Genomic DNA, 27,917 nt, shown 5'->3' with positions numbered 1-27,917 from the left:
TTGCATGGGACTAGTTTCCCTGTGGAGCTTAGGTAAATGTGCTCTGCAGACATACAACTCCCAGATACTTACTCATTTAAATGTTTTTTTTTTTTTAGCTACATACTATTTTTGGCTAATGAAACCAACACATTGATAAAAAAGTATTCAAAAAGGAAATTAATTATGACGTTATTTTAATTGTGAAAGCAACAAAATATAACAAATGTATGAATGTGCTTTTTCAAGATAGCTTTGATCTAAAGTATTTAGTCGACTTGATTTTGATCTTGTGAGCAAATCACTCTTATGACCTTTTTTTCTCCAAAATTTATTTTATTAACATTATTATTAAACTATACTAATTATTTTGTATGGTTAATAAATACAATACAAAAATATATCAAATTAATTGATCTGAAATAATATAATAATTTTTTAAAACACCTAATCTATCACAAATGGCATTACATGTTATTATTGTAATATAATTTAAATTTAATGATCTTAAAATACTTCTGATGAGTTTTATTCTTCTTCTTTAAAGAATCAGTTGAGCCGGAAATCAATCATAAAGATTCATTTATTGAATAGACCAGGGGTATTCTATTCAATTAAAGTTCCAAGAGGTCCGGTCTCTGTATTTCCTGTACATTTCCATTGGGGCAGCCATAGTACTTTGTAAATTTTAGCAGTTTATTTCAAAATGCTCTTAATATGCTGATTAGTAATGCTAAATGTATGGAAAAACACAAAGCGTCTAAAGGTGCCACACGTTAACCTGTCTCAAACCTGGTTTAGTTAAATGGTCGGAGTCATCTGTATGACAGTCAAAATAATTGTATTTGCTGCATTCTCGTTTTCTGCAGCGTTTTAGCAATTTGTTTCTATTTTCTTGCTCACTGTGTTTCTGCTACTGTTGTTAAAATAACCTTGTCACCTGCAGCTCTTACGCTGCATTCAGAAAGTGTGACTCAAAGGTCATTTAGAAACTAATCTCGTCCGAATGGTGGTTCAGGCAGTATTTGCAGCGAGTGTGAGTGCTAAAGCACTCAGTGCCCAGCTGTGTGAGTTCACATGCAGTCAGGGAATCATGTCTTGTGTAGCTCAGAGTATCAGAATGTCCTGCAAACAACAAACAGACTCTGCATTAATGGCCTCTCTGTGCAGGACTATTCCATGTGACTCTCTGCCTCACTCTGAGGTACAAATGTGTGCTATGGGGTCAGCAATGCGGCCCAGTGTGTCACAAACTATCTGGCGTATCTACCAGAGTGCTGAAGAGAAAGATGAACTGAGAGAGACTTGCATTTTTCTTCCTCACTTTTTTTGCTCATCCTTTCTGCATCACTGAGTGGAAAAGTACAAACAATGTTAGAGTGCCTGCCAGGAGGCCTGTTAGCCAATCAGATGTGGACCTGAGGACCCTCTTATGCCACCAGCCAATGAAGGCTGGCAGTGTGACATCATAGGGATGGGGAGGTGTTGCTAAAGAGGAAACAAAGAGTGAGTGTTTGTACATAGACACACAAACAGCTCTGAGGACAGAGTTGTGTGAATGTGCGTGTGTCCCTCTTTCATCCCCTGAGTGTACACTGTTTGTGTTTTATTATTGAGATGTGGGAGTTGCTAGGTGTTACCCTGTGTTCTCCTCTGAAAAACTCATTAAGTTTCACAGTGATTTTTTTTTTTATTCATCTCTTATTGTTTGGACTTCTCTCACCTCACCGTGGTTTCTCCAGCAACCTGTGGGAATTAAAGGGCAGGGATTTCCTGAGCGGGCTTGACATGTGACATGCGCGCACACACACATTGTTTTTTTCCCAAGTCTTTCTGCATTCATGGCTGGATTGAAAAAAATGTGTCATGCATATTAATCCACAGGTGCAATCTTCTTCAGTTAGTGATTGCAATAGTTAACAATTCATTTTTATTGGGAAGCTGTCAAAAAATTTATTTGGTATTGGCCTCAAAGTTGGTGCACCATGACTGCTTTGTCTTTTAATTACAATTTCTCTTCGTATTTGCCAATGCCACCTGCTTGAACACCGACTGAATTATGCATTCAAAATGCTTGATAATGCTACATATCTGTCTCTCTTTCCTAACAGCCTCTGTCCCTGTAAGCAACAGCAGTGTGAGTAGGCGAGGAGCATCCCCCTCGGCCCCGCCCAGCTGGGAGAAGCGTAGCATCCACCTCGCCACCATGTCCAGCATCACCATCGACCCCGAGCTCAAGCCCGGGGAGTTTGTCATCAAGAGCCTTTTCGCAGAGTTCGCTGTGCTCGCCGAGAAGAAGATCGAGGTGGTCATGGCTGAACCTCTGGTCAGTATTGCCCACAAATTTATAACAGAAAACTGAACAATTAATAAAACATATTCTAGGCAATATTAAAATGCGGTACTAATAATACAAATAAAAATGTATCATGCTTTAGTGTTGGGTCCAGTAAAAGGTTAGCAGGGTAATTTAAAATCAAGGCCAGCAAAAACAAAATCCTTACTCTTGAGTTTTGGTAATATAGGTCTGGTGATATAAATGAGTTGTATTGCATTTAAATGAATTGATTTGCACTTTTTATAAGAAATGCACTCCTTTATTCAACAAGGATGCATTAAATTGATCAAGTGACAGTATAGATATTTATAATTTTACAAAGTAAAATATATTTATTTATTTATTTATTTATTTAAATAAATGCTGCCTTGGTGAGCATAAAAAACTTCTTTAAATTTAAAATCTTAGCACCCCCAAAACTTCGAAAGGTAGTGTAGGGTCTTGATATGGCACAGTATTATTCACTTCATGTCCAAAAGTTAGCCAACTTCTGATGAAGATGTGTTTTGTGCTACTTGTTACTCAGGGATTGAGTGAAAATTCAGTTGTTTGAACATGAGCTTGAGCCTGTTGGTTTAGTGGAAAAAGAGAGGTTGTTGTGTGCATTTTCAAACTTGTGACTCAACAGAACACACACATGTCCTCATATATTCCCAGAAACAGAAGCAGAGGTTTGGATTCTTGGAATGCTGTTATGTTGGATTCTTCTCAGGGCCCCCTGTGCTGAAACAAACACACACACACACACACTGTTTCTCTCCAGACTTGTCCTTAAACGCTTCCTCTCTGTTTTCGCTCCTCTCTCTCATTGTGTATTTACTCAGTGGTAGATTGAGCTCTCTCAGTTTACTCAGCAAGAGTTTAAACTGGTAATGACTGCATCTAGCTGCTGCAGAGAGGAGCTGCTTTATAAAACAGCTCTCTGTCTTTGAACTTCCCTCAAAATAAAGTGTTGGTTCAAATGTAAACCAGATATCAGAGCATTCAAACGGTCTTCATGTGAGTAACTGTCATTTTGCAGAACTGGAGAGATTCATTTTCTCAGGGCCTGAAATTCAAGTCAAGGTGACATATTATGCCCCCTTTCACAAGATGAAATATAAATCTATGGTGTTCCCAGAATGTGTCTGTGAAATTTCAGCTCAAAATACCCCCCAGATCATTTAATATAGCTTGTCAAATTTGACCCTTTTTGGGTGTTGGCAAAAACGTACCGTTTTTGTGTGTGTCCATTTAAAACCAAATGAGCTGCTGCTCCACCTCCCTGTTCAGAAGAGGGCCGATCCTTTACACGAGCTTCGGATACTCAGCGATAACAAAACATGCGAATCTCAGTCAAATTTCAGAAATTACCAGTAGCGGAGTGCGGCCTTAAAGAGAGACTCAGGAAGAGTTTGCAACTTTTAGACTCACATGTACGTTTCTGAATGGTTAGTGGATACATTTAAGTAGTTGTTGTGGAGTTACATTGATTCATCTGATCGACTTGCATGTACCGTCATGTTTAACCTTTAAGCAAGTTGACTGTTCCCTCAGGTCTTTATAAGACAGCTGTGACATTTTCTGGTCAAATAGTGTTCTGTGCAGCAACAACAGAACAGTCTGCATGCTTTGCTCAACTTTTGCCATTGCGTTAGAACTAGTTACACTGTTGTCACTTGCGAAAACCAAATGGCGGCGCCGTGGGTGGAAACGTGCAGATTAAGGGGCGGTAATATTATAAAAGATCCCCTTCCTACGTCAGAAGGGGAGCGAAATCTGATCGGCCTATTTTTTGACATGCTAGCAGAGAAAGTCTTACCAAAACAAAGTTACTGGGTTGTCACTTTTCACGTTTTCTGAGTTGGTAGATGCACCGGGGACCCGATAATAGCACTTAAACATGGAAAAGGTCAGATTTTCAATGTATGTCCCCTTTAAATTGGTGCAATTCCTCATGTAAATGACTCACATTGGTGTATTAATTCACTTTAGTAACACAAAGGCATCCAAAATTGAAAAACTATTTTACTCTTTCACTCAACTGTTATGCTAACCTGCTTTTTGCAGTTCTACTGCTCTGAAAATGGCTAAATTACTGTGAAATCACTTGTATGGGGTAAATTGAAAGTAGATAATATTTTATGTATGCTTATACACTACAGTCCAAAAGTTTAGGTTCAATAAGATTTTTTTAAAGAAAATAATTTTATTTATTTATGTTATAAAGGAATTCTATTTCAAATAAAGGCTGTTCTTGTGAACTTTATATTCATTAATATTCCTGAAAAAAATCCACAGAATAATTAAGCGGCACAGCTGTGTTCAACATTAATAATAATAATAAGTTTTTCTTGAGCACTATATCAGCATATTAAAATGATTTCTGAAGGATCATGTGACACTGAAGACTGGAGTAATGATGCTGAAAATTTCAATCTCACCTTGGTTAATTCATCTGGTTAAAAGCCACTCCATATATAATCCAAGGAGAACAGTCACAATACAATCTACTTTGCTCTTAGATGGAATTCATCTTTTGGACAAGAAATGTACTAATAGACCTATATACGCCCAAATCTTTCAATTTAAGAAAAAAAAATATCCTAGAGGAAATTTCTATTGGATATCTTTGTTAGAAGATATAGATTGGAAAAGGGCCTGGCTCTTACCTGGGAAATACTGTATGTCCAATAAAGCTAAGGAAATACTTTTGTTTTAAATGTATTTGTATGTAATTCCTTGACAATGTTCTTATGCTATTGAGCATAAAAAATGATGCTGGAAATTCAGCTTTGCCATCACATGAATAAATTGCATTCTAAAATTTACAGTGTATTAATGTAAAAAAACAGTAATTTTAAATTGTAATAGCATTAACAAAATTAGTTTGCAATATTCCGTTTTTCCTGAATTTTTGATCAAGTAATTGCTGCCTTGGTGAGCATAAGAGCCAGTACGGGTTCTAGAGAGAGACAAGACGTGTGTTATGGGAATAATAAAGTGGGCCAAAGCATGTGTAAGCTTGTGCTGTGTAATTGCCTTAGATTACCTTTGCTGTCATCTAACGCTTACTTAAAGTTCATCTTTAAAATCACAAATAAGTTAATAACACTATTAAATGTAATCTTTAGCAAATCTCAAAATGAATATAATTTTTTCTTTCTGTACAATATAATGTTTTCACATGAATTCACTCGTTGATTTTAGTTTTTAGTGTTTTACTTTTTTGCAATGTCAAAATCAGTGCATTCCTGTTAAACAGTTTAAAGATTAATCTTTCAATTCATTTCAATTAATTAATTTACACTGCGTGTATCTTTATGTTCTTTCAGGAGAAGCTCCTTTCCCGCTCGCTGCAAAGAGGAGAAGATGCACAATTTGATCAGGTTAGTGTCCGTGTGTGTCCTATTTCAAGTTTTTGTTGTTTATCTCTCTCTCTCTCTCTCTCTCTCTCTCTCTCTCTCTCTCTCTCTCTCTCTCTCTCTCTCTCTCTCTCATCCTCTTGGCTTTTCCGTCATCCTCTCTTTTTTTCACGCTCTCCATCACTCATTTCTGATTAGCACAGAACTTTTAACAGCAGAGCTGCAGCAAAGTGCTTTGTTTAGCAAAACGCAAAGCAAATGAGACATCATTCTGCAATGGATCCAGTCAGTGCCATTTAGCCTGTGTGTGAGAAAGAATGAGCCAGTGAGAATGTGCTCTGTATGCAGAAAACCACAGCAATATGCGTCTGTGTGTCTCTATACTTTAGAGTGAACAGAGTTTTGGTGTGTGCGTGTGTTCTCGCTGGACGTTGCCAGGAGCAGAATCGCTGTGTCATCCGCAGCAGTAGATCAGCACAGGCTGCTGGGAGTGTGTGCGTACGTGTGTGTGTGAATATTTCAGTTCAGGGTGTTGGAGTGTGTCTGCCAAGTGCCATGAGGGCCAGGAGAGCAGTTACATAACTCTCCTTAACCACATACATCATCCTGACACACATACACACACACTCACCTGATACAGGCCGCATACAGTGGTGTCTAAAAGTCTGGGATTCAAAATTAAATTTGAACCTGGAAATAAACAAAGTTCTGGGACTTTGAAGCAGTTGAAACAAAGAAACATTATGACGTAAATTGAATAAGATGTATTTGAGATTCTGCACTAATTTAGGTCACTAATGAAATGAGTGAATTTGTGAGCATGTGACTCCTTACAGAGGGTCAAATGTTCTCTCTTCATTTAAGACCAAGATGCGCTTTGGATCATCTCAGATCATGCTGGAGAACATGTTCACCAAGTTTGATGATGTTCTTTATTTGGAATTTGCTAGATGTCTGCTAAACTGTGATGTTAGTACTACTTATATACTTAAATTAGATATTTTAGTTGTTGTATATTTCACTTATTTTACTTGAGTTAGTTGTATTAAAATTTTCATTTACATTTTTAAAATTTTCATCTAATTTTTATATTTTAGTTCAGCTTTATTTCAATTAATGAAAGCAGTTTTTAATAGTTTTAGATAACAAAAACCACAGGGTTTCTAAATGAATACAATGCTATTTTATACAATTGTGTGGAGTTCATGCAGCTCGAGTGCTGCTGTCATTAAAGCAAGAGATACGAACAAAATACTACATTATTAAAATTCATGTTTATTTTTTTCATTCAACCATTTCAAATTGTTGTTATGATGATAAAATATGCAATGAAAAATGTATTACATTAACAGAATGTAAAATTTGATTTGGTGGTCTCAGACTTTTAGATCCCAGTGTACCTCCAAACATGTCACTTTATTAATAAGTACACTTTTTCACTTACTCTGCACTTTTTTCCCTAGCTAGCACGCACACACTGATTTGACTATTGGATTTGGCTGTGCCGAGTCTCGGGAACTGCGTGTTCAGTCAGTGACGTGTTGTGACTGCAGAGAGATCAGCTCTGCTGAATCACACCACAGTGAACTATACCATCCCTCACACACTCATCAGCATACACACACATCTACTCTAAACCATAGCTGTGTGTGTGTGTGTGCGTGCATGCGTGCGTGCATTTGTGTGTGTGTGTGTGTGTGTGTGCGTGCGTGCGCTCATGATGCTTGGTGCTGGGTTACTGCAGTGAAAGGTTGAGTAACCACTGGACGTATCATCCTACACCCATCCCGCCCTCACAATAGGACAGATCAATACCTGACTGCACTCCAAAGTGCTGCCATATCTCTTCCTTCTCTTCCCTTTTATTTCCTTTTCACCCATTTGTATATTGTTCTCAGTTTAGAGTTTCCTCTCAAATCAGTTTTTTAAAGACAAATACAGTAATTTTGTATTTTACAGACATAAAATGGCTTTCGCAATGAAACTTTGTGGTGCAAATAACATCTTTTGAAGGTGGAGAAAGTTTGTAAAATATTTCTTTAGAATAACATGCACTGCTGGATTATGCACAACCACCTCACAGCCATTTACTATTTTAGTTTTATGTATTATTATTGTGACATGCATCCAAGTAAAACGGATTCAGATCTAAAATGTGAGCTTGTTGTCGATTGCAAGAAAGGTTCGGGTTTAAGCGGACTAAAAGTCCGGTATTCATTTTTAATCCACATAAATAGTGTGTTATTAAGCTGTATTATTGTGTTTGTATGTTACAGTTAATAAGCTCTATGAGCTCCATAGCAGAACACTGTTTGCCTTCGCTGTTGCGGACATTGTTTGACTGGTACAGAAGACAGAGCGGGACAGAAGACGAGTCGTACGAGTACAGACCTCGCTCCAGCACCAAGTCCAAAGGGTGGGGAGACACGCAATTATACATCTTAAACAAATGCACAGTATCCTAGGTTTCTCTTTTCTCTGCTGTCTCTGTTTTTATCTTCTCTTCAGCAAGAGCTTTAACAGCTGCAGATGTTCTTGTGCATTTTTATTTGGAGTTAATAATTAGTTGTTATTCTAACTTGTGATTCCTGCTCTTTTAATCTCTCTTTAGAGATGAACAACATCGGGATAAAGACTACCTACTGGAGCGAAGGGATTTAGCCATAGACTTCATTTTTTGTTTAGTTTCAGTAGAAGTTTTGAAACAGGTGAGGTTTGTGTGTTTCATTGCTTAGGTGTGGTGTCTCTGAAGTCAGAGATGGGTGTGTTGTGGCATTAACATGCATAGACTTGCTAACGGTATATCAGGGATCCTGAAGTAAAACAGTGACCCTTACATCATTGAGTTGATGTTCATGAAATATTTTCTATAGATTCCCCTTCATCCTGTGCCAGACGCCTTAGTACAAGAAGTCCTTAACCTGGCATTCAAGCACTTTAAACACAAAGAGGGGTGAGTGCACATACACAAACACACACTTTTCTATGCAAATTCTACAGGTGTACTCTGGAAAAATGCAAAATTGATGACAAGATGCAGACAAGTAAACTATCTATAGTTACATTGCATCATGTGCACCAAATCATTTTGTATGTATATTCACTACCTTTCAAAAGTTTCGGGTTGGTAGGATTTTAAATTTTTTTTGAAAGAAGTCTGCATTTATTTGATCAATAATTGTGAAATAGTATTACTCTTTTTTTTATATTTTTTTTATATAAATATACAGTAGTCAACATTTGAACTGGATCAAAAAAGTTCAAGACAAGAACGGGTATTATTCAAAATTCATGTATAACTTTGATGAAAGGTTTTGATCCACTTCAGATGTTGACTACTGAATTTTAAAATACAAAATATTTTATGTGATGGCAAAGCTGAAACTTCAGCAGCCAATACTCTAGTCTTCAGTGTTACTTGATCCTTCAGTAATTGTTTTAATATGCGTATTTGCTGCTCAAGAATAATTTCTTATAATTATCAGTGTTGAGAACAGTTAAAAAAATGAATTTATTTGAAATAGAAATCTTTTGTAACTTTATAAATATCTTTAATGTCCGGTTTGATCAATTTAATGCATCCGTGCTTAATAAAAGTATTAATTTCTTTCAAAAAATGAAAATATTACTGTATTAATGTAAAAATGCTTTTGTACTTAATGGAAATATGAATGAAGATTTTCTTAATTCAATGTGGAAGAGCTTGTGTTACTGATGTTGGTTGTGATGGCTTGTTCAACAGGTACTCAGGCCCCAACACTGGTAATGTGCACATCATCGCTGACCTGTACGCTGAGGTCATTGGAGTCCTCGCCCAATCCAAGTGAGTCCATCCCAAAACCACACTGAGCTTACAGTATACCTTCTGTGGTCTGTTGCACATTTTAAATATCCTCTGTCTCTAAGCAATTTGACAAAAACTTGACAAATATGTTAAAAATTATGTGCACTCACACGTTAAGTCCAGTCTTATTTGTGGCCTAAAAGCTGATTTATTTGATGTGAAGTACAAAGCAGATGGATGAAGTTGATGCTAGCACATCCATTCAGACCTCCCATCAGTTAACAAAGCCCTCAAACCGCTCTCATTCTAACTCGCCTTGAGCTGAATACAGAGCCATCAATGATTTGCACAGTCTTTGGACACTTTTACTGTTACTGTAATTCTCTCCTCGGCTCACATTACGACTCCCTCACAGCTACATGAAACTGTCTTTTTAAGCTGTAATGTAATTTGGCCATGTGCTGTAATAGTCAGGGCCTGAAATTGATTTACCATAGTGCTCAACCTCCCCTTCAGTTCATGATTTCCTGTGCGGAGCCACTTTGCCCTGAGGACAGTGTTTGAAGCGGCCGTTTTACATAATATGATAAAGGCATGATGCGCTGACTGTTGTACTTGCTTGTTTGGATCAAGGCATGGACTAGATGGAGTGGGGAATTTGTTAAAGCCCTTAGTGAAATAAGAATGATTAATTCTATTTTTGTGTGCTTGTGTGCAGGTTCCAGGCAGTGCGTAAGAAGTTCATCACAGAGCTGAAGGAACTGAGGCTGAAAGAGCAAAGTCCTCATGTGGTGCAGAGCATCATCAGCCTCATCATGGGCATGAAGCTCTTCAGAGTCAAAATGTACCCTGTTGAGGACTTTGAGGCTTCATTCCAGTACATGCAGGTCGAGACACATACAAACACAGACATGTACTGTACGTTCTTGTGGTGTTTTAATGAGCTGCTCAGGGTTGTTATTATATGATTTATCCACTGAAAAGGGTCTTCTAAAGTGTTATTTCACCCAAAAATGAAAAGTCATTTACTTACTTGCATGTCATTGCAAACCCATAAGACTTTTGTTCATCTTCGAAACACAATGAAAATATTTTAGGAGTGATAGAAAGATTTAAAAAGAGATTTTTGTCTCTAATTTTGTCTAACCAAACCAAACAGTTCAAAAAGTTCATTAGGACAACAACAAAAAAGTACAGTAAAAGAAATCCATGTGAATTGACAGGTTTAATTAAAAGTCTCCTGAAGAGACATGATTCCTTTAGATTACATTGATTTCATTCAGTTTGAACTATGTAATGTTTGATTCAATGTAATCTAAAGGAATCATGTCTCTTCAGGAGACTTTTAATTCACGTATAAACATTGGTCTACACACAGAGCACATCAAAGATAGTCAACAGAAGCTCAACTATACCTGTCTTTCTATGGAGCGACAGTGATATCTCAGGTTTCATTAAAATATCTTCATTCGTGTTTCAAAGATGAAAGTTTTATGGGTTCAGAAGATAGTAATTTATGACAGAATTTTCATTTTTGGGTGAACTAACACTTTCATTTTGGTCAAGGGATATTTCAGTATTACATACACGGTACTACTCACAAATAGAAAACAATATATCTGGATTTTATCTTAATTTTGGAGGCACAGTCATAAAAAAAAAATCTGTTCAATTTGAAACTAATATCTATATATAAAAGAGGGCATGACATTTTCAAAAAGGAAAAACAATGAAAACGGCCTCATGAATTTAAAAGTATATTCAGTTAATTGTAGTAAAGAATATTTTTAATATAAAACAAATTTTGACCAAAAAACAAACAAATACAAAATACACTTTCAGGCCCTAATTTGTTCCAGTTTTGTGAAAAGTGCCACATCATCACTGTGTTTTAGGGGTCAATACATTTTGAGTCTCGTCTCCTTTACTGTCAGTCAGATAGTCCTTTTGTTTTATTTGCGAGCTCTCTGTTGTCATGCCTCATAAAATCTATTTACAGTCGCAGTGTGTTGGCTCTACCTTTGCTCACAGGACTGTGTGGAGCTATTGCATTAGCCAGTTATAGGCAGTGAAATCCTGCTCTCAATATGTACTGCATTTAACAAGAACCATATTCCAGAGATTTTTATTGAGCCAATAGCTGCAAAGTGATGCTGTTTTTTTATTGTAGACCTCATATTTCTCCAGCCATCGAATTTGAGTCCTTTTTAGTTACTAAAACGGTATATTTACACGTTTCTCTTGAATGTTTAGTGCGAAGTTTAGCATTTAATAGATTAAAATTTTTTTTGTGTGTGTGTGTCTGTGTTGGTGAGGCAGGAATGTGCTCAGTATTTCCTGGAGGTGAAGGATAAAGATATCAAACATGCACTGGCTGGCCTGTTTGTTGAGATCCTCATCCCTGTTGCTGCTGTAAGTAATGCAGAGCTATCAATTCGTTCAAATCATTTAATTTCACCCATGCTTGTGCAAAAATCATTCCTATGAGCTAGATTTCACATGCATGCTTCATAAATGTAATGCATTCTGGCTAAATTGCTATATTGCTACATCAACTCTGATTCAAATCACCGTAATTTCACAATATGGCAACACAGAAAGCAGAACATTACACAACTTTTCATTAATTAAAATCAGAATGTTTGTATGATCTGTAAACACTGCGCTCCAGTCCCATTCCGGGTTTTCCATTTTCTTTGTAGGAAAATTTATGGCCAGAAATATATAAAAGTTCAAAATAAAAATTAAAAATTAAAGTTCACGCTGTATTTAAACTCTAAAATTGAGCCGGTTTTGTGTCTGCTAGAGTGGTATCAGAGTGATCTTAATAAAATGTCTAATTGTCCCTCAGATGAACTTAAAAAAACCTGCACCTTGTCCCTAGGCAAAAATAACAGAACTCTCCACTCTATTTTTGCTTCACACCAATCACATACTCTGTTTCAAATACAGATTGGTCCTGTGAAACAGTGCATTTTGTATACATATCATTTGACAGAGGCTTGGTGACTCTTCTCCAGAGTTCACGATAGTACATGTCTTGTCAAGTGGTTTGAGGTGGAGCTTGTGGAAGTTGCTACAGAAACACAATTGAAATGCATTTCGTTTTGCATTGACAAGATGAATAACACTTGAGTGATTTGTGTGCTGTTGGGGTCTGAGCGGGTGTAGCTCAGCATGAGGACTCATATGTTTGTGCTTGTGTGTTTGAAGGCGGTGAAGAATGAAGTGAATGTGCCCTGCCTGAAGAACTTTGTGGAGATGCTCTACCAGACGACCTTTGACCTCAGCTCAAGAAAGAAGCACTCACTGGTACAGTGCTTTTCTGCTTTGATACATACTTTGCCACAATCATCTGTAGACAAGAACATTCTGCCACCCAGAAGGCTTTCATTCTTCTGTGGATCACAAAAGGACAATTTTAGCTTATCCATTGTACATCTTTTTCCATGCAATTGCAAAGCTTTGATGCTTCAAAAAGTACCATAACACTATCATTAAAGTGGTCCTTAAATGAGTTTTAAATACAAATACTAAACTCTTAAGTCTACTGCTCAATCAAAAGTATTGATTGAGAAATAGTTGTTATTTTCTGCAAATCTCTCCCAGTTCCTCTCCCAGAGGGGAAGTAGCAATGTCCGATTCGTGAATTAATTATTCTATTCGATTAATAAATTGATCCAGTTCACAAAAGTGATTAATTCATGAATCTGAAATCACTGCTGCTTCTTTCAGAAACTCATGAACATCCCATGGAGTACTAGGGTGCATGCGTTACGTGAAACAGGTCTTTTTTTCTTCTTTTTTTTTTTAAAAAGAACAAGAAAATAGTCATATTTTAGTTTTTTTTTTTGGGTGAACTATACTTTTAAAATACATTTTAAAATGTAATTTATTTTTGTGATGGCAAAGCTGATTTTTTTCGTCATCATTACTTCAGTCTTCAGTGTCACATGACCCTTCAGAAATTATTTAATATGATGATTTGCTGCTCAAGAAACATTTATTATTATCAATTTTGAAAACTGTTGGGCTGCTTAATATTTTTGTGTAAACGTTGATATTATTTTCAGGATTCTTTGATGAGTAAAAAGTTCAAAAGAACAGCATTTGTTTGAGAAATAAATCTTTTGTACCTTTATGAATGTCTTTGATGTCTGGTTTAATCAATTTAATGCATCCTTGCTACTGTAAAAAAAAGTGTTATTTTCCTTTTCTCTCTTTTTTTTTTTTTTACTTATAGTTTTCAATCTCTTTTTTTTATCTCCCCAGGCATTGTATCCCTTGGTCACATGTCTGCTGTGTGTTAGTCAGAAACAGTTCTTCCTCAATAATTGGCACATCTTCCTTCAGAACTGCCTTTCCCACCTAAAGGTAATGTTTTCTAGCAGTAGCATGAATACAGAGTATTTACTTTAGCTTAGTGATATCCTGTGAGAAAACTATTGCAACTGAAAGTTTCACACAAATTGCACCATGTAAAATATAGCTTACAAGTAGCTATTCAAATAGCTAGTTACTAGTTTTACTAGATGTATAGTAGCTATAAATCTTACATTACTATCAAATGTTGATTGGGTGCAGCAAAAATGAAAAAAAAAAGTATGCTGTTGATTATATACAGATTCTGAAGCCTGGAGGCAGATTTGGTGATTCAATATGAAAATACACTGTAAATGGGTTGGTTCAGTTACATTATTTTGGAGAAAGGTGTGGCGCTACAGTTGACTTTTGTAAAATGCCTCTTGCTAATATTGTTCAAATAATTATACCCGTGTCATCCACTCTTTCTCAATCATATCTCAAAAACTTGTGTTTGTCCTTGTCCTCGTTCTTTTTCATTGTTGCTGGTTCAGCTACCAGGATGTGATCATTTTTCACAACTCCCTTTCCACAATGATTGAGTTTCCCTCCAATCTATGCAACTTTATCATGTGAATCTTGAGGAGTGATCTGTGATGCTTTGATTTGTTGGTGGTGATTTTTATGAATGAGTGGTCAAACTTGATGTTACTCCCTGCAGCACCGAATAAATCCTCTCCTCACTTCCCGTTAATCTAGATCAGGACTGTATACGAATCGGACTGTAGTGTGAATCTTGCTCCTAATCCACTTTAGACTGCTTCTTACACTTCATGTGTACATGTAATGCAAATGATTCAGGATCAGAAGTGAAGTTTTCCTTAGTGATCTGGTGTCTTGAGGCAATTGAGCCCAGGTTTATTGGATTTGTAGTCACAGTGGTGAATGATTCCTCTCCTGATTGATCCATGGATTGCCTTTACCGTTCTGCTTGCCTGTCTGGTTCCCTGTCTGTTCTAACCCTGCTGTAGTTTGTCTTCCCTGACCAACAGACTTTAGTCAGAGTGGATGCCATATTATATTTGAAGCATTGTTTTAGTCTACTCTGAATAAAGTCTTCACAATCACCCTTGCTTGTTTGCACACACTAATCCTGCTTCCCTTTTTTTTTTCTTTTTTTTTCTTTTTTTTTCAGTCCTGCTGTTTGTCTTCTCACCCATTTGAAACTCTTCATCAGCACACCACCTATATATAAATGAAAACTAAATTATTCTTCCTATAAGCTTTTGTCTAATTGGAACATTCATTCCTTAGGGAAATATAGATAAATGTGGAATACTTGTGTTGATTCTGTAGAGAATCTGACACTGAAGTATTAAATCCCATGCAACCTACACTTTGTTTTGCATGTTGTTGTAGCACAAAGCTTTGTTTTGTTCTTAAGTTTGTCTCTTGTTATTTTTCTAACCTGCATGTATTTCCCCCCACCACCATCACCCCCTGTTCTCTGTCATCATTTTTGTTTCCCCTGCACGTTTATTGGCTCCAGATGCCGTCAAACAACAGCATCCGTAAGCAGATTGAGACCCTACAGGTGAGTTACCATGGTTACCCACAAGGAATCTTGCCCCGCCTCTGGGAGGTCATGTGATTGACCTGTGTTCCACATGGGCTTCCTGAGACTTCTGGCTTTCACCTGTCCATAAATGAAACAATGCAAAATAGCTTCATTACTGTCCTGCCATCCTCAAGATTCCGCACAGGAAAACCACTAGGAACCACTTCTAGTAATTAATGGAATTATAGACTTTATAACATCTGTGCTCACCATTAGGCCGATGACACACTGGCTGCGTGGCGTAAGCGTCTCAGCTGCGTGGCGTGTCCGTTTTATTTCGGCTCCCATGTTAACAGGTTAGAGCTTGCAGACTGCCTGCCTGACGCGCGGCTTGAACCCCGCGGAAAACGCGTGCATGCTAGAAATAGAACCGACGGCTATTTTTCACGTGACACGCAAGCGTGTTGGAAGCGTTTCCAGGCAAAATAGAATAGGAAAAGATGTTTATATGTTATTTTGTACACGAATACATATTAATAAATTACATTTTGATGGTTGAAAGTATAGGTTTTGACAAATTCAGATATAAATATAGGCCTAATTTAAAAATAAATAAATAGGCCTAATTATCAATTTTCAAATATTGCACCTTTCAATACAGAACGAAATATTCTGTAGTCTATTTTGCTGTCAATACTGCTGACAGTGTCTTTATCAGTAGGCTTTATATGTATGCTTAACACGAAGTATAGGGCTTCCACAACTCTTTCCCATATGTCGAACAAGGGGGATCCGTGTCAGCAGCGCCGCGTCAGACACGTTTCTGGTATGCAAAGACACAAAAAAAACGCGACGCAGCTGACACGCAACAAAAAACGTCACGCTCACGCCTAGCAGCCAGTGTGTCATGGGCCTTAGGGTCGTGAGGGATATTTTATCTGAGGCCAAAATTCACTTACTGCCCTTAAACCAAAGTGAATATAAAATAAGCCTAACTACCTGTACAACAAAAAAATGTATTTTATAGAACTATGCATTTCGCCCCCCAAAAATGTAATGTAGGTGAAAAAGTAGAATAAAGAATTATTATAATGTCAAATTTTATGTCTATTATTAAAGTGATTATGACTCTTTAATCTAAGGGTTTTATTTCAGCTTGCGAGGGGACTGGGTTCGAAACTCAACCTACATTTTAATGTTGCAAGCAAAATTCCAGCAGAGTTTGACAGCAATTGCAATGCACCTCTGAAAGATTATAGTTTTGAGTGGATTATAGTTTTGGCTCAAATGTTGACCATCAGTATTTAATGGCCATGATGCCGCTGATCTCCATCTTCCTCCGTAGAACTTTAAAGAGTTTACATGTTTGTTGCATTTATAGTGGTTTGTTTTAAATCTACACACATTTTAAATGTATCTCATTTGGCCAGACATGAAGAAAAAAGTATTCCAGATAATTCCTTATTATCTGGCATCTCTGTCGCTAAAAGACACTCACTATATGAATGGGCTCATTTCGTATGTAGTTGATATTAGCTGCAAACCTTGTGATCATATCGCCCCCTATGGTGAGTGTTGTTCATTACACCTTGCTTAATGCTCTTTACTGCAGTCTGATTAGGTGTGTGTGTGTGTGTGTGTGTGTGTGTGTGTGTGTGTGTGTGTGTGTGTGTGTGTGTGTGTGTGTGTGTGTGTGTGTGTGTGTGTGTGTGTGTGTGTGTGTGTGTGTGTGTGTGTGTGTGTGTGTGTGTGTGTGTGTGTGAGAGAGAGAGAGAGAGAGAGAGAGAGAGAAAGTAGCAGAAAGAGTGAGAGAGAACACTGCTTAGTCAGTGACTCGATTTAGACAAGCCGCGATGTGTTAATCACAGATTCATTTGCAGACTTTTAATGAATCCCTCTTTCATCATCCATTGCTTCTGCTGAACAGCCGATTTATGACTCCACTCTCTGTGCATCAATGCAGTTAAAGCAGAAATTACAGCTGTTATTGCCTTGTAAATGGAATCCAGTGCGTCATATTCCTTATTAGCTCGTCATGAGCAGCAAGTAAACTATTGATCATTCATCATGATGAAGATGAAGCACCAATGAATCTGGCATTTTTCTGGGTTGGATTAATTCATGAATTGTTGTCTTAAGAGGTCATTTTTGACTCACTTGTATGACTCACAAAAATGTACGTCTTGTTGTCCAAGGTTGACTATTTTACCTGAATGTTTTTGTGCCCTTCTTTCTAGAACAAAGACCCCAAAATGTCTCGTGTAGCACTGGAGTCTCTATATCGGCTGCTCTGGGTTTACATCATCAGGATCAAGTGTGAGAGCAACACAACCACACAGAGGTGGGTCACAGGATCCTTACACAATCATACAGATTTACAAAAATATCATGAATTTATGTCAAATGCACTCACACTAGAATACGTAAAACCCTCAATCACAGACATACCATTATTGGAGGAGGTAAACCTCTAACAAATGTATACAAAACGATTAGAAACCTTTTCTATATAACTATATCATCTCACATTATCTCTTTTCCCTCACAGCCGTCTCCTCAGTATTGTAACAGCACTTTTCCCGAAGGGCTCTCGCAGCGTGGTGCCCAGGGACACACCACTCAACATCTTTGTTAAGATCATTCAGTTTATCGCTCAGGTAAAGAAAAATCAAAACATAACAGTCTTATATACCGATGTCCCATTCCCCTTCTCTATCTATCCACTTTCCCGTTTACTGTCTTTTATATTTACAAGTTAAAGGCAAAAAGTGCATAATACAATGAAGAACAACATTTGGCACTGTGGTTTTGATTTAATGCACAAGTTGTTGTTTTTTCTTTTGAAAGTGTTTGCTTTTATAAGTGTGGTGTGTTTTTTCCTCTCTGAAGGAAAGACTGGACTTTGCTATGAAAGAGATCATCTATGACCTGCTGTGTGTGGGCAAGTCTCACAAGACTTTCACCATTAATCCAGAGGTGTGTGAAGAGACAGTACACATAAACACAAGACCAGAAATTTTTACTAACAATTAACACTTTACCTTAAAGTTTTATACATTACAATTAATTAATAGAATATGAATTATTCTATTAATTAATTATTCTATTCACCATTTATTAATCATGGTTCATTTTTGTTTATAAACTTTGTACTATTGAATGTTAAGTGTTATGAATACGCTCTCTTTATTTTAATGTGTCCTTGTTACACGTTGCATGTATTTGTGTATAACAGAAAATGCTTAATTACATGCAATTAACACTAAACCAAACCCTAAACCCTATACTAAACGCATGTTGTTAATTCATGTTTAATTATTTATTAATATACATTATTAATTACACTTTCAAATAAAGTTTGACCGTTAATTCATACTGCTTTAACTATTTTGAATATAAATAACATAAATAAAACTATATTAAATGAAATGTATGCTATTCTGTGTCAATAAGTCAATAATAAAACACTAAAGCCCTATTCGGACGGGATTAAGTTTACAAGGGTAGATGGAGTAATGTAATTTTACCACAGGACGTCTGTAATAATAATGACCAATTCGCACGGTATAAGATATCTCATTAAAACTAGCAGAAGTGGGAGGGGTCACTTCATTTACGCACCTCTGTCACCGTCCTGTCATCGTGTGTATTACCTTGCTTCCTGATATCACGTGCGCAAACACATTTAACCTATATTTATATATATAAAACAGTTATGTCTGGTCGAATGATGTATTAATTAACTTCAGATTGGATTATGTTGGTAATAGGCACTTAACCAACTAAACATGTTTCGTGCCTCTATCAAGTGCTTTCGATCTTCTTTTTGATGTAATTGGTTTGTGGAAAACACTTGAGTTTTGCCACACACTTGCCCCAGCATCTAGAATGCAGCTGAATGCTTTTTCAAGCGCCTCCATACTTGAAAAACTGCGGAAAACTACTTTAAACAGGAAATGACTGAATGTTTGCGTACATTTTTACAGCTGGTCTATTCGCACGGAATTAGTATAACCTGAGGTAATTATTCCATACCTTTTTACAGAAGGTAAAAGACACCGTAATCTTTACTGACATTGGGGATATTCAAATTAATTAACCAATCATACCATTGATTAGCTCTACCAAACTTGGATGTCTTTTTTTTCCAGTAATAAACAAACATTGTTAAGTTGTTTTGATTGATACTGTGAAGCAGCTTTGATACAATCTGTATTGTGAAAAGCGCTATATAAATATATTTGACTTGACTTGACATTGTCCGTAATGATTACTGAGATGGCATTCGGACGGGACTAAAATCACTGAGAAGCTCTGGTAATAATTACTTTACCCCACCTCTCTATGTTAAACTAGTCCCGTCCGAATAGGGCTTAAGAAATAAAGACATTAGTTGAAAGCCTACAATTGAATTCAGTCGTTACAAAATGAAAAAAAGTATATTCATTTTGACATTTGCTAAAGATTACATTTAACGGTGTTATCAACTATTAGTGTTTTTAAAGATTAACTTTTACTGAGCGTAAGATGACGGCAAAGGTAATCTAACAATTAAATGATCCAATATCGACCAATATATATATAAATATCTAATATATCGCCAACTTTTCTGTTAAAAAACACTAAAACTATTAGGTGATTGGGCCTCTTATTGTGGTATTGGATGGATAAAAATATAAATACAAAAACTAATTATCTCTCTCATTCTTTGTCTCTCTCTCAGAGGATGAATATTGGTCTTCGGGCCTTCCTGGTGATAGCTGACAGCCTACAACAGAAAGACGGCGAGCCGCCCATGCCCACCACAGGCGTCATCTTACCCTCAGGCAACACACTGCGGGTCAAAAAGATCTTCCTCAACACCACCCTCACAGATGAGGAAGCCAAGGTCATCGGTACGGACCCTTACTGTTCCTACACAGTTCTCCAAAAAGAAGAAATTCTTGAGTACAGCTTCCCCTACCCCAAAGAATTTGGTCAAATTAGATTAGTTGGTTCTTAATGCAATTGTGATTCAATGAGCATGAGCTGTCCTTGTTGAGCTTTCAGTATAAATGAAGCTGAGACTTCTGCCAAGTCATTTTTTGTGTTAGTTTTTAAGTGGGACAGTTTGAAATATTTTTGAGGAAAGTATTTGTGGTCCTTTCATCTGCAGTCTTCTGGCATTAGTCTGAATTTCCCTTTATACCTGAATTTGACAATTTTAATAAAAAATAAAATGCATTACATGCCTGCCCAATAGTTCAGATGGTGGTGCATTTATCTGGCCTCATTGTTTAGAGGTTGAGTAAATGTCTCTGTATGTAGTCGATTGTAACATTTTCCGTTCTGCGTGTGAACTAAGCTTTTCTCTTTCTGTGTGTGTTTGTCTGTCTAGGCATGTCTCTTTATTACCCTCAGGTTAGAAAGGCCCTGGATAACATCCTCAGGCACCTGGATAAAGAGGTGGGACGATCTATGAGCATGACCAACGTTCAGATGTCCAACAAAGAGCCAGAGGACATGATCACGTTAGTTTCTTGAGATATTATTGACTTAACTATGATATAAGAATCTTGAAATTTTAAAGCCAAATGAAAATAAATAGTGTGGTTTACCTGGGTTTTATTGCGTTTAATACATATGTGTGTTCTGTTTTAGTGGGGAGCGTAAACCGAAGATTGATCTGTTCCGGACATGTGTAGCTGCCATTCCCAGACTAATCCCAGACGGCATGAGCAGACAGGATCTCATCGAGCTACTGGCCAAGTAATGACCTATGACCCTCGCGTCAACCCTCATTCATCACCACAAGAAAACTTCACTAGTTCTGTTGTTGTTATACAACAATTGCATTTATACCTACTGATCATTCACTTCAGCAGACATATCTTGACTAGTACGAATTTCATTATTCAACTCTGATTCACAAGCCTTCAATTTGATTCAATATTGTTGGAGGCAATAGCCTTGTGGGTAGTGTTCCAACATGTAGCGCAGTTGCTCTTCAGGCGACCAATGTTCGAGTCCCGGCTCGTGGACCTTTCCCGAATCAGTCCCCCTCTCTCTCCCTCTTTATTTTATGCCAGTTCTCGAAACTGTTCAGTTATTACATAATCTGCCTGATTGCTATAGTGCATAATGTGCATTGTGAGGGCAACATGCTCTGGTTACACCTTTTCAGGTTTTCATATTTCCAAACATTTTTGAGACAGATTAACTTAAAGGTCTTTTCATACAAAGTCTTTAGTTACTTTTATTCAGAAAAGTACCCAGCCATATTAACTAATATGACATTTCCAGATATACAAGACTTCCTGTATAACAACCACAGTCTGAGTCAGACTTCCTGTTAAGTCTTAATAGCATGTAGTCAGAACCTGTATATCGCTGTTACTCGCTTGACCTCTCTTCGGTTCTGGTGACGCATGATGCTGTTATGAAGATGATGAGGTGTATCATTTATTTATTGCATTTTGTAAACAATTAATCTTTCTTTCTCCAACCCATCCAGACTGACCATCCATATGGATGAGGAGCTGCGTATTTTGGCGTTCACTACTCTGCAGGCTCTGATGAAGGACTTCCCGGACTGGAGAGAGGATGTGTTGTCTGGTTTTGTGTATTTTATTGTGAGGGAGGTGACTGACGTTCACCCCACACTACTGGACAACGCTGTCAAGATGCTGCTGCAGCTCATCATACAGTGGAGACAGGCAGTACAGAGCAGCAACCGCAGCCATGAATCACAGGTGCAGTCATACTCACAATAGAATTAAGTTTTGATATAATTTAATAATATATACTCTACCATTCAAAAGTTTTTTGTGAAAGAAATTAATGCTTTAATTCACCAATGATGCATTCAATTGACCAGAACTGACTGTAAAGATATTTATAATGTTACAAAAAAATCTATTTCTATTTCAAATAAATGTTCTTTTTTAGACTTTTCCATTCATCAAAGAATCCTGAAAACGAAAAGTTTTAACAAATGTTAATAAATGTATTTAACCTTTAATACATGTAAATGTAAAATAAAAATATATTGCTCAATATTTCATGTTAGTTAATGCATTAACAAATGTGAATAAATGAGACATTATTGTAAAGTCTTACCATTACATTTTACCATATATTAAAATTGTAATAATATTTCAAAATATTACTATTTTTGATCAAATAAATGGAGCAACCTTTTGAACGGTAGACTGCATGACTTTCTTTTATTTTTTTTAAGTAGCTTATCATACATTTTAAACTTGTAGTTTAACATGGTATTTATTGTATATATTTTTAGAGCCCTTCTCTCCCTCTGGAGCGATCTCCTCTCTGGACGGTTCTGCATGTGGTGGAGGGTCTGGCTCTGGTCGTACTGTGCAGCTGTCGACCTGCAACACGCAGACTCGCAGTCAATGTCCTCAAAGAGGTCCGATCACTGCACACGGCTCTCGGCATCACTAAGGTAACCATCCGCTCTGAATGACTTCCTGTTGTTCACCTACATGAGATGACCTTCTTTTTTGCTCTTCATATTCATATTCATTGCATTGTCTTGTTTTTCTCTCTCTCAGGGAGATGAGGAGTTAGCTATAGACGTGATGGACAGATTGAGTTCTTCAGTCCTCGAGAGCTTTATTCACCTTACTGGGGCCGATCAGGTGAGGAAATTTGGAACATTATGTATTTTGGATATTAGTTTCCCCTCCAGACAGGAATTCTTAGAAACCTTCTGTCCAAAACCAAAAAATAAAAATATCAGACTATTTTTTTATTTTTTTTATTAAGATTATCATTTTTTTTTTTGCCCCTTTTTGCTGTAGACAAATCTGCTGTACTGTCCCAGTGGAATAGACCTTCAGACTCTGGCAGAGTGGAGCTCATCTCCCATCAGCCACCAGTTTGACGTGGTAAGCCCCTCCCACATCTGGGTGTTTGCCCATGTGACGCAAGGTCAGGACCCCTGGGTCATCAGCCTGTCCAGTTACATGCGGCAAGAGCACCTGCCCAAGCACTGCCCCACTGCGCTGAGCTACGCTTGGGTCTTCGCCTCCACACGCCTTCAGCTGCTCTCGCCACAAGTCGACATCAAGTATGTTTTCACTTTCAAATGTGTCTCTAGTAGGGATGGGTGAAATAGGTTAAAAACATAACTATATCTCAATATTTTCAGCCTATATTTCATAACCATTGTTGTCAAATATGTCAAAAAAAGTAATTACAAATGTTTAAAGATGTAATTAATATTCCTTTTTGACCTTTGACCTTGCAGCAGCCCGATCAATGCTAAGAAGGTGAACAGCATGAGCAGTAGCAGTGACTCATACGTGGGGCTTTGGAGGAACTACCTAATCCTCTGTTGCAGTTCTGCCACCTCATCTTCATCCTCTTCCTCATCGGCCCCTGGCTCTGTCCGCTGCTCCCCGCCTGAGACGCTGGCATCCACACCAGACAGCGGATATAGTTATGACTCAAAGGTCAGAGGTCTTATCACCCTACCAACTCTAATGTCAAATGCAATGATTAACACATGTGATATATCTGGGACACCATATTTTAAATGATGAACAAGTTTGTTTGTGTTTGTGCAGATCATTAGCATTCCGTCCCCTTCCTCCTTGTTCAAGCATGTGGTTCCCATGATGCGCTCTGAGAGCATGGACATCACTGAGTCTCTTGTCCTGGGGCTTGGCCGGACCAACCCTGTTGCCTTCAGGTGCGTATTAGGATCACCTAACCTAGATCTTATTACTAAGTTTAAACGGGACCACTCACAAGTGGTCAGACTGACATATTGGGCTGACACTTGGTTTTAAATTAAATGCATCTGAAATGAACCTCCTGTGACCACTTGTGATTGGATTTCATGGCTCATGCATCACTTTAGTATGTCAGTGTGTTACAACAAAGTAGACAAACTTAACAAAACTGTTTGGAAAAAAAGTGCAGATGTATGCTATAAATAAGTATATGGTTAAACCCAGTGATATGTCTTGCAGAGAGTTGTTGGAAGAGTTAAACCCCATCATTAAAGAGGCACTAGAGAGAAGGCCAGAGGTGAGTTGACCCGTTAACAGTTTGACAATTGACCCTATGAAGGAATCCCTGCTTACAAGGACTCATGGATAAATGTTCTACTAGACCGTTTAAATGCAAGCTTTTTTGTTCATGTATTTATGATACAGTAGCAAAACTACATAAAATAAAAAAAATTATCCTTGTGAATTTTTTGTTTGTTTGTGCAGAATATGAAACGACGCCGGCGTCGTGACATTCTCAGAGTCCAGCTGGTCCGGATTTTTGAACTACTGGCCGATTCTGGAGTCGTCAGTCAGGCGTAAGTCTCACAAATGCATACATACACACACTCACACGTTGAAAAGTTTTGCTTTTGAAAAATATATTCTTTTTAAATAAATGGATACTTCAGCAAGGATTTATTAAACTAATCAAAAGTTACAGTAAAGTCAACATATTTCTATTTCAAATAAATGCTGTTCTCTTGAACTTATTCATCTAAGAATACTGATATGCAGCGGATCAGGCTTTCCACAAAATTATAAAGCAGCACAACTGTTTTCAACATTGATAATAATAAGAAATAAGAACACCAAATCAGGATATTAGAATGATTTCTGAAGGATCATGTGACACTGAAGACTGGAGTAATTCAACAGCACTATGTATCCTTATTTACGAGGTGTTTGTGCTAGAGGTGTAAATCTTTACTTGCCTCACGATCCAAATCGATTACAATTCAGAGGGTTACAATTCTTCTCAATGCAACACAATACATCTTTTACCTCTAATTATTTTATTAATAATAATTATTATATTAATAATCACAATTTTTTTACATAATTTTACATATATTTAACAGAAGCATTCAAGTAAGAAATTCTACAGAAATTGAATAATCAAATGTTAAAATAATCACTGCATAGTCTGAAGTGTATTAATTACAAATAAGTGTATTATTATTAAAGCTACAAAAGAAATTCAGTTGAGCAGTGAGTGATTACCTTTTTTCTTTTTATGTTTTAATAACATTAATTACACAGACGGCAGCAGGTTTATTATATTAAGACCTAATGCACGGATCTAATATGTTACACATCAGGTTTTTTCCCCAGACCGCTTACTTTTACTTTAGGCATAACCGTATTTGTGTTTACACAAATACTCGCCGAGACAGATTTTGAAATAATTGTGTATTTGACCATTTATGTGAAGTAAGCCTCAAAAGAGATCTGAATTCAGCATCGCATGCTGTCTGAGAGAGGTGGATTTTTGTGCATGCGCTTTGGCTGTGTCAGTCAGCGTGACGTTATATTTTCCGTGGCTTATTACGCTTAAAAACTCTCTTTAACATCAAACACATCCCGCACTTTATTTTCATTCTCATGCATGTTTTTTTCCGTAAAAAAAACTAAATTAAAGCATCAGACGCAAGTGTTTTGCTTACGAAGGACATGTATGCAACTTCTTTATTAATATAATATTAATATAATAAGCTTATAATAAGAGTACTTTATTTAGAATTAAAACTGTATGTTTTAATGGGTATGATATGCCTATTAAATTCGATTTTTTTAAAATCTATTATTTTCTCTGCATCGATGCAGAATCGTTCACATCAGCCTTGCGATGCATCATAAAAACAATTATTTTCCACAGCTGTAATTTTTGTGTTGTCTGTGCAGTGCGAGTGGTGGTCTGGATGGGGAGTTTCACTCTCTGAACAGCACTCTACTGGAGTATGTGGATCTCACCCGACAGCTTCTGGAGGCTGAGAACGACAAAGATTCAGACACACTGAGAGACATCCGCTCTCACTTCAGTGCCCTAGTGGCCAACATCATACAGAATGTACCAGGTACACATATAAAAGGCCTTTTCGCAGCAGGTCTTAGTTCACTAAACTGAAATTTAACTTGAACTGACCTCATGATTGTGTTTCTGCAGTACATCAGAGGAGGAGTATATTCCCTCAGCAGTCACTGAGACACAGTCTGTTCATGCTCTTCAGTCATTGGGCTGGACCCTTCAGCATCATGTTCACACCACTGGACCGATACAGCGACCGCAACATGCAGATTAACAGACACCAGTACTGCGCACTGAAGGTACATTCTCACAAAACAAACATTTGCCTTTGCAGCCGTTTCAAATTTAACTTTTATCGAGTCTGAATATGGTCTATGATGTGTCTGCACAGGCAATGTCCGCAGTGCTATGTTGTGGTCCGGTTGCTGATAACGTTGGCCTGTCTTCTGATGGGTATCTGTATAAGTGGCTGGACAACATTCTAGACTCTCAAGACCGCAAGGTAACCACATGCCACTCGCGTGCCCGCATTAGCATCACTAACCAATCCAACCAAGGTCTCACTTACCAATCGACTTTTATGAACTGTGACATGCCTGTATCTTTGTACTCAGGTGCATCAGTTGGGTTGTGAGGCAGTGATGTTGTTATTAGAGCTGAACCCAGATCAGAGCAATCTGATGTTCTGGGCAGTGGATCGCTGCTACACTGGCTCACGCAGGGTTGCTGCCGGTTGCTTCAGAGCAATCGCCAATGTCTTTCACAACAGGTACATATGACAATGATCCTGTAATGAATGTGATTGGATTTGTCTCATTAATTCAGATTAAATGAATACTGTGTGTTTTTTGTCTCATGCAGGGATTACCAGTTTGACACTGTGGTTCTGCTGAATCTCATCCTGTTTAAAGCTGCCGACTCTTCCAGAGACATCTATGAGGTCGCCATGCAGCTATTGCAGGTCAGTAAAGACGCTTCTTTCAGTCAAGGGAAAATAATGTGATTTCCATATAATAATAATATATCATAATAAACCCAAAAAATACATAAATCATTTAAAAAGCAGTTCTCGTGTTGAACAAAGTGTGCAAAAATTGATAAACTAGGAAGTAATGGCTTTTGACCATGCTCTGCTTCCTGTATAAAGACTTGCTTCCTGTTTAAAGATTGTGTACATTTTAAATATTTGCACAATTTAATTGTTCTGGGAGAAAGAGAAACTAAGGGAAGAGGAACTTTGAGAAACTTTGTTTCACATAGCCAGAGTTAAGGCGACTTTTAAAATCATGCACTTGCCAACTTTACAGAGGAAAATAACTTCCTGGACATCATACGCTAAATGACTGAGGATCACACTTCAGACATCGTTTTGAACACAACAAACTCACACAGAAACATGCGCCACTTTGATAGAAGCATGACAAATGGAAAAAACACTGTTTTTAAAAATGTTTAAAAATATCAAACATGTTTCATATCCTCCGACTGAATGAAATCATAGTCTTAAGCAAAAAGTCTTAAGTCTTTGCCACCACACACTACGGGATTTTTTTTGTTATACTGGCTCTGACTTTCAGCAACTAGCATTGACTCATCCAAAAATCTGGACAAACATCATGCAATGTATTCCAGTCTTTAGCATGAAGTCGTGTGTACTTTACAGGCTATTTTGGCCAAGAACTGGCAAGTGGTCTCATCTGAATGACCATGTAAAGTGACCAGCCACAGTTTATGGTCTAACAAAGTGTAGTTTAATTTGAAGTTAAAGGCAACAACCTCAATAACTTGAAAGTAAATATTAATGTG

General features: G+C 37.3%; 1 protein-coding gene across 12 annotated transcripts in view; it reads left to right on the top strand.

Moving 5' to 3' along the window:
* The window catches only part of fryl (furry homolog, like), a 118,646-nt gene that overhangs the window by 57,853 nt on the left and 32,876 nt on the right, over window positions 1–27,917 (top strand). For 8 of the 12 annotated variants that reach the window (XR_013200003.1, XR_013200004.1, XR_013200001.1 and 5 more), the window contains exons 2-31: window positions 2,091–2,305; window positions 5,632–5,685; window positions 7,938–8,077; window positions 8,273–8,369; window positions 8,535–8,614; window positions 9,404–9,484; window positions 10,164–10,332; window positions 11,765–11,857; window positions 12,659–12,757; window positions 13,718–13,819; window positions 15,297–15,341; window positions 17,543–17,646; window positions 17,854–17,962; window positions 18,195–18,281; window positions 20,029–20,200; window positions 20,683–20,815; window positions 20,946–21,053; window positions 21,799–22,036; window positions 22,585–22,749; window positions 22,859–22,945; window positions 23,108–23,376; window positions 23,557–23,761; window positions 23,876–24,000; window positions 24,284–24,341; window positions 24,530–24,621; window positions 25,988–26,160; window positions 26,250–26,410; window positions 26,503–26,613; window positions 26,726–26,880; window positions 26,973–27,072. Coding sequence is in view for 8 of the 12 variants with exons in the window: in XM_077220694.1 (XP_077076809.1) it covers window positions 2,091–2,305; window positions 5,632–5,685; window positions 7,938–8,077; window positions 8,273–8,369; window positions 8,535–8,614; window positions 9,404–9,484; window positions 10,164–10,332; window positions 11,765–11,857; window positions 12,659–12,757; window positions 13,718–13,819; window positions 15,297–15,341; window positions 17,543–17,646; window positions 17,854–17,962; window positions 18,195–18,281; window positions 20,029–20,200; window positions 20,683–20,815; window positions 20,946–21,053; window positions 21,799–22,036; window positions 22,585–22,749; window positions 22,859–22,945; window positions 23,108–23,376; window positions 23,557–23,761; window positions 23,876–24,000; window positions 24,284–24,341; window positions 24,530–24,621; window positions 25,988–26,160; window positions 26,250–26,410; window positions 26,503–26,613; window positions 26,726–26,880; window positions 26,973–27,072 (3,827 nt within the window). In the remaining 4 variants the exon portion in view is untranslated. The remainder of the gene's footprint in view (window positions 1–2,090; window positions 2,306–5,631; window positions 5,686–7,937; window positions 8,078–8,272; window positions 8,370–8,534; window positions 8,615–9,403; window positions 9,485–10,163; window positions 10,333–11,764; window positions 11,858–12,658; window positions 12,758–13,717; window positions 13,820–15,296; window positions 15,342–17,542; window positions 17,647–17,853; window positions 17,963–18,194; window positions 18,282–20,028; window positions 20,201–20,682; window positions 20,816–20,945; window positions 21,054–21,798; window positions 22,037–22,584; window positions 22,750–22,858; window positions 22,946–23,107; window positions 23,377–23,556; window positions 23,762–23,875; window positions 24,001–24,283; window positions 24,342–24,529; window positions 24,622–25,987; window positions 26,161–26,249; window positions 26,411–26,502; window positions 26,614–26,725; window positions 26,881–26,972; window positions 27,073–27,917) is intronic. The other 4 variants (XM_077220697.1, XM_077220696.1, XM_077220695.1 and 1 more) reach the window with 1 other exon arrangement.

The sequence above is a fragment of the Siphateles boraxobius genome, unplaced genomic scaffold (genome assembly GCF_051911475.1).
Source record: "Siphateles boraxobius isolate OS27281-9 unplaced genomic scaffold, OSU_SipBor_1 8, whole genome shotgun sequence".
Lineage (NCBI taxonomy): Eukaryota > Metazoa > Chordata > Actinopteri > Cypriniformes > Leuciscidae > Siphateles > Siphateles boraxobius.
Note: the sequence above shows the minus strand (reverse complement) of the source record. Positions and strands in the feature narration are given on the sequence as shown.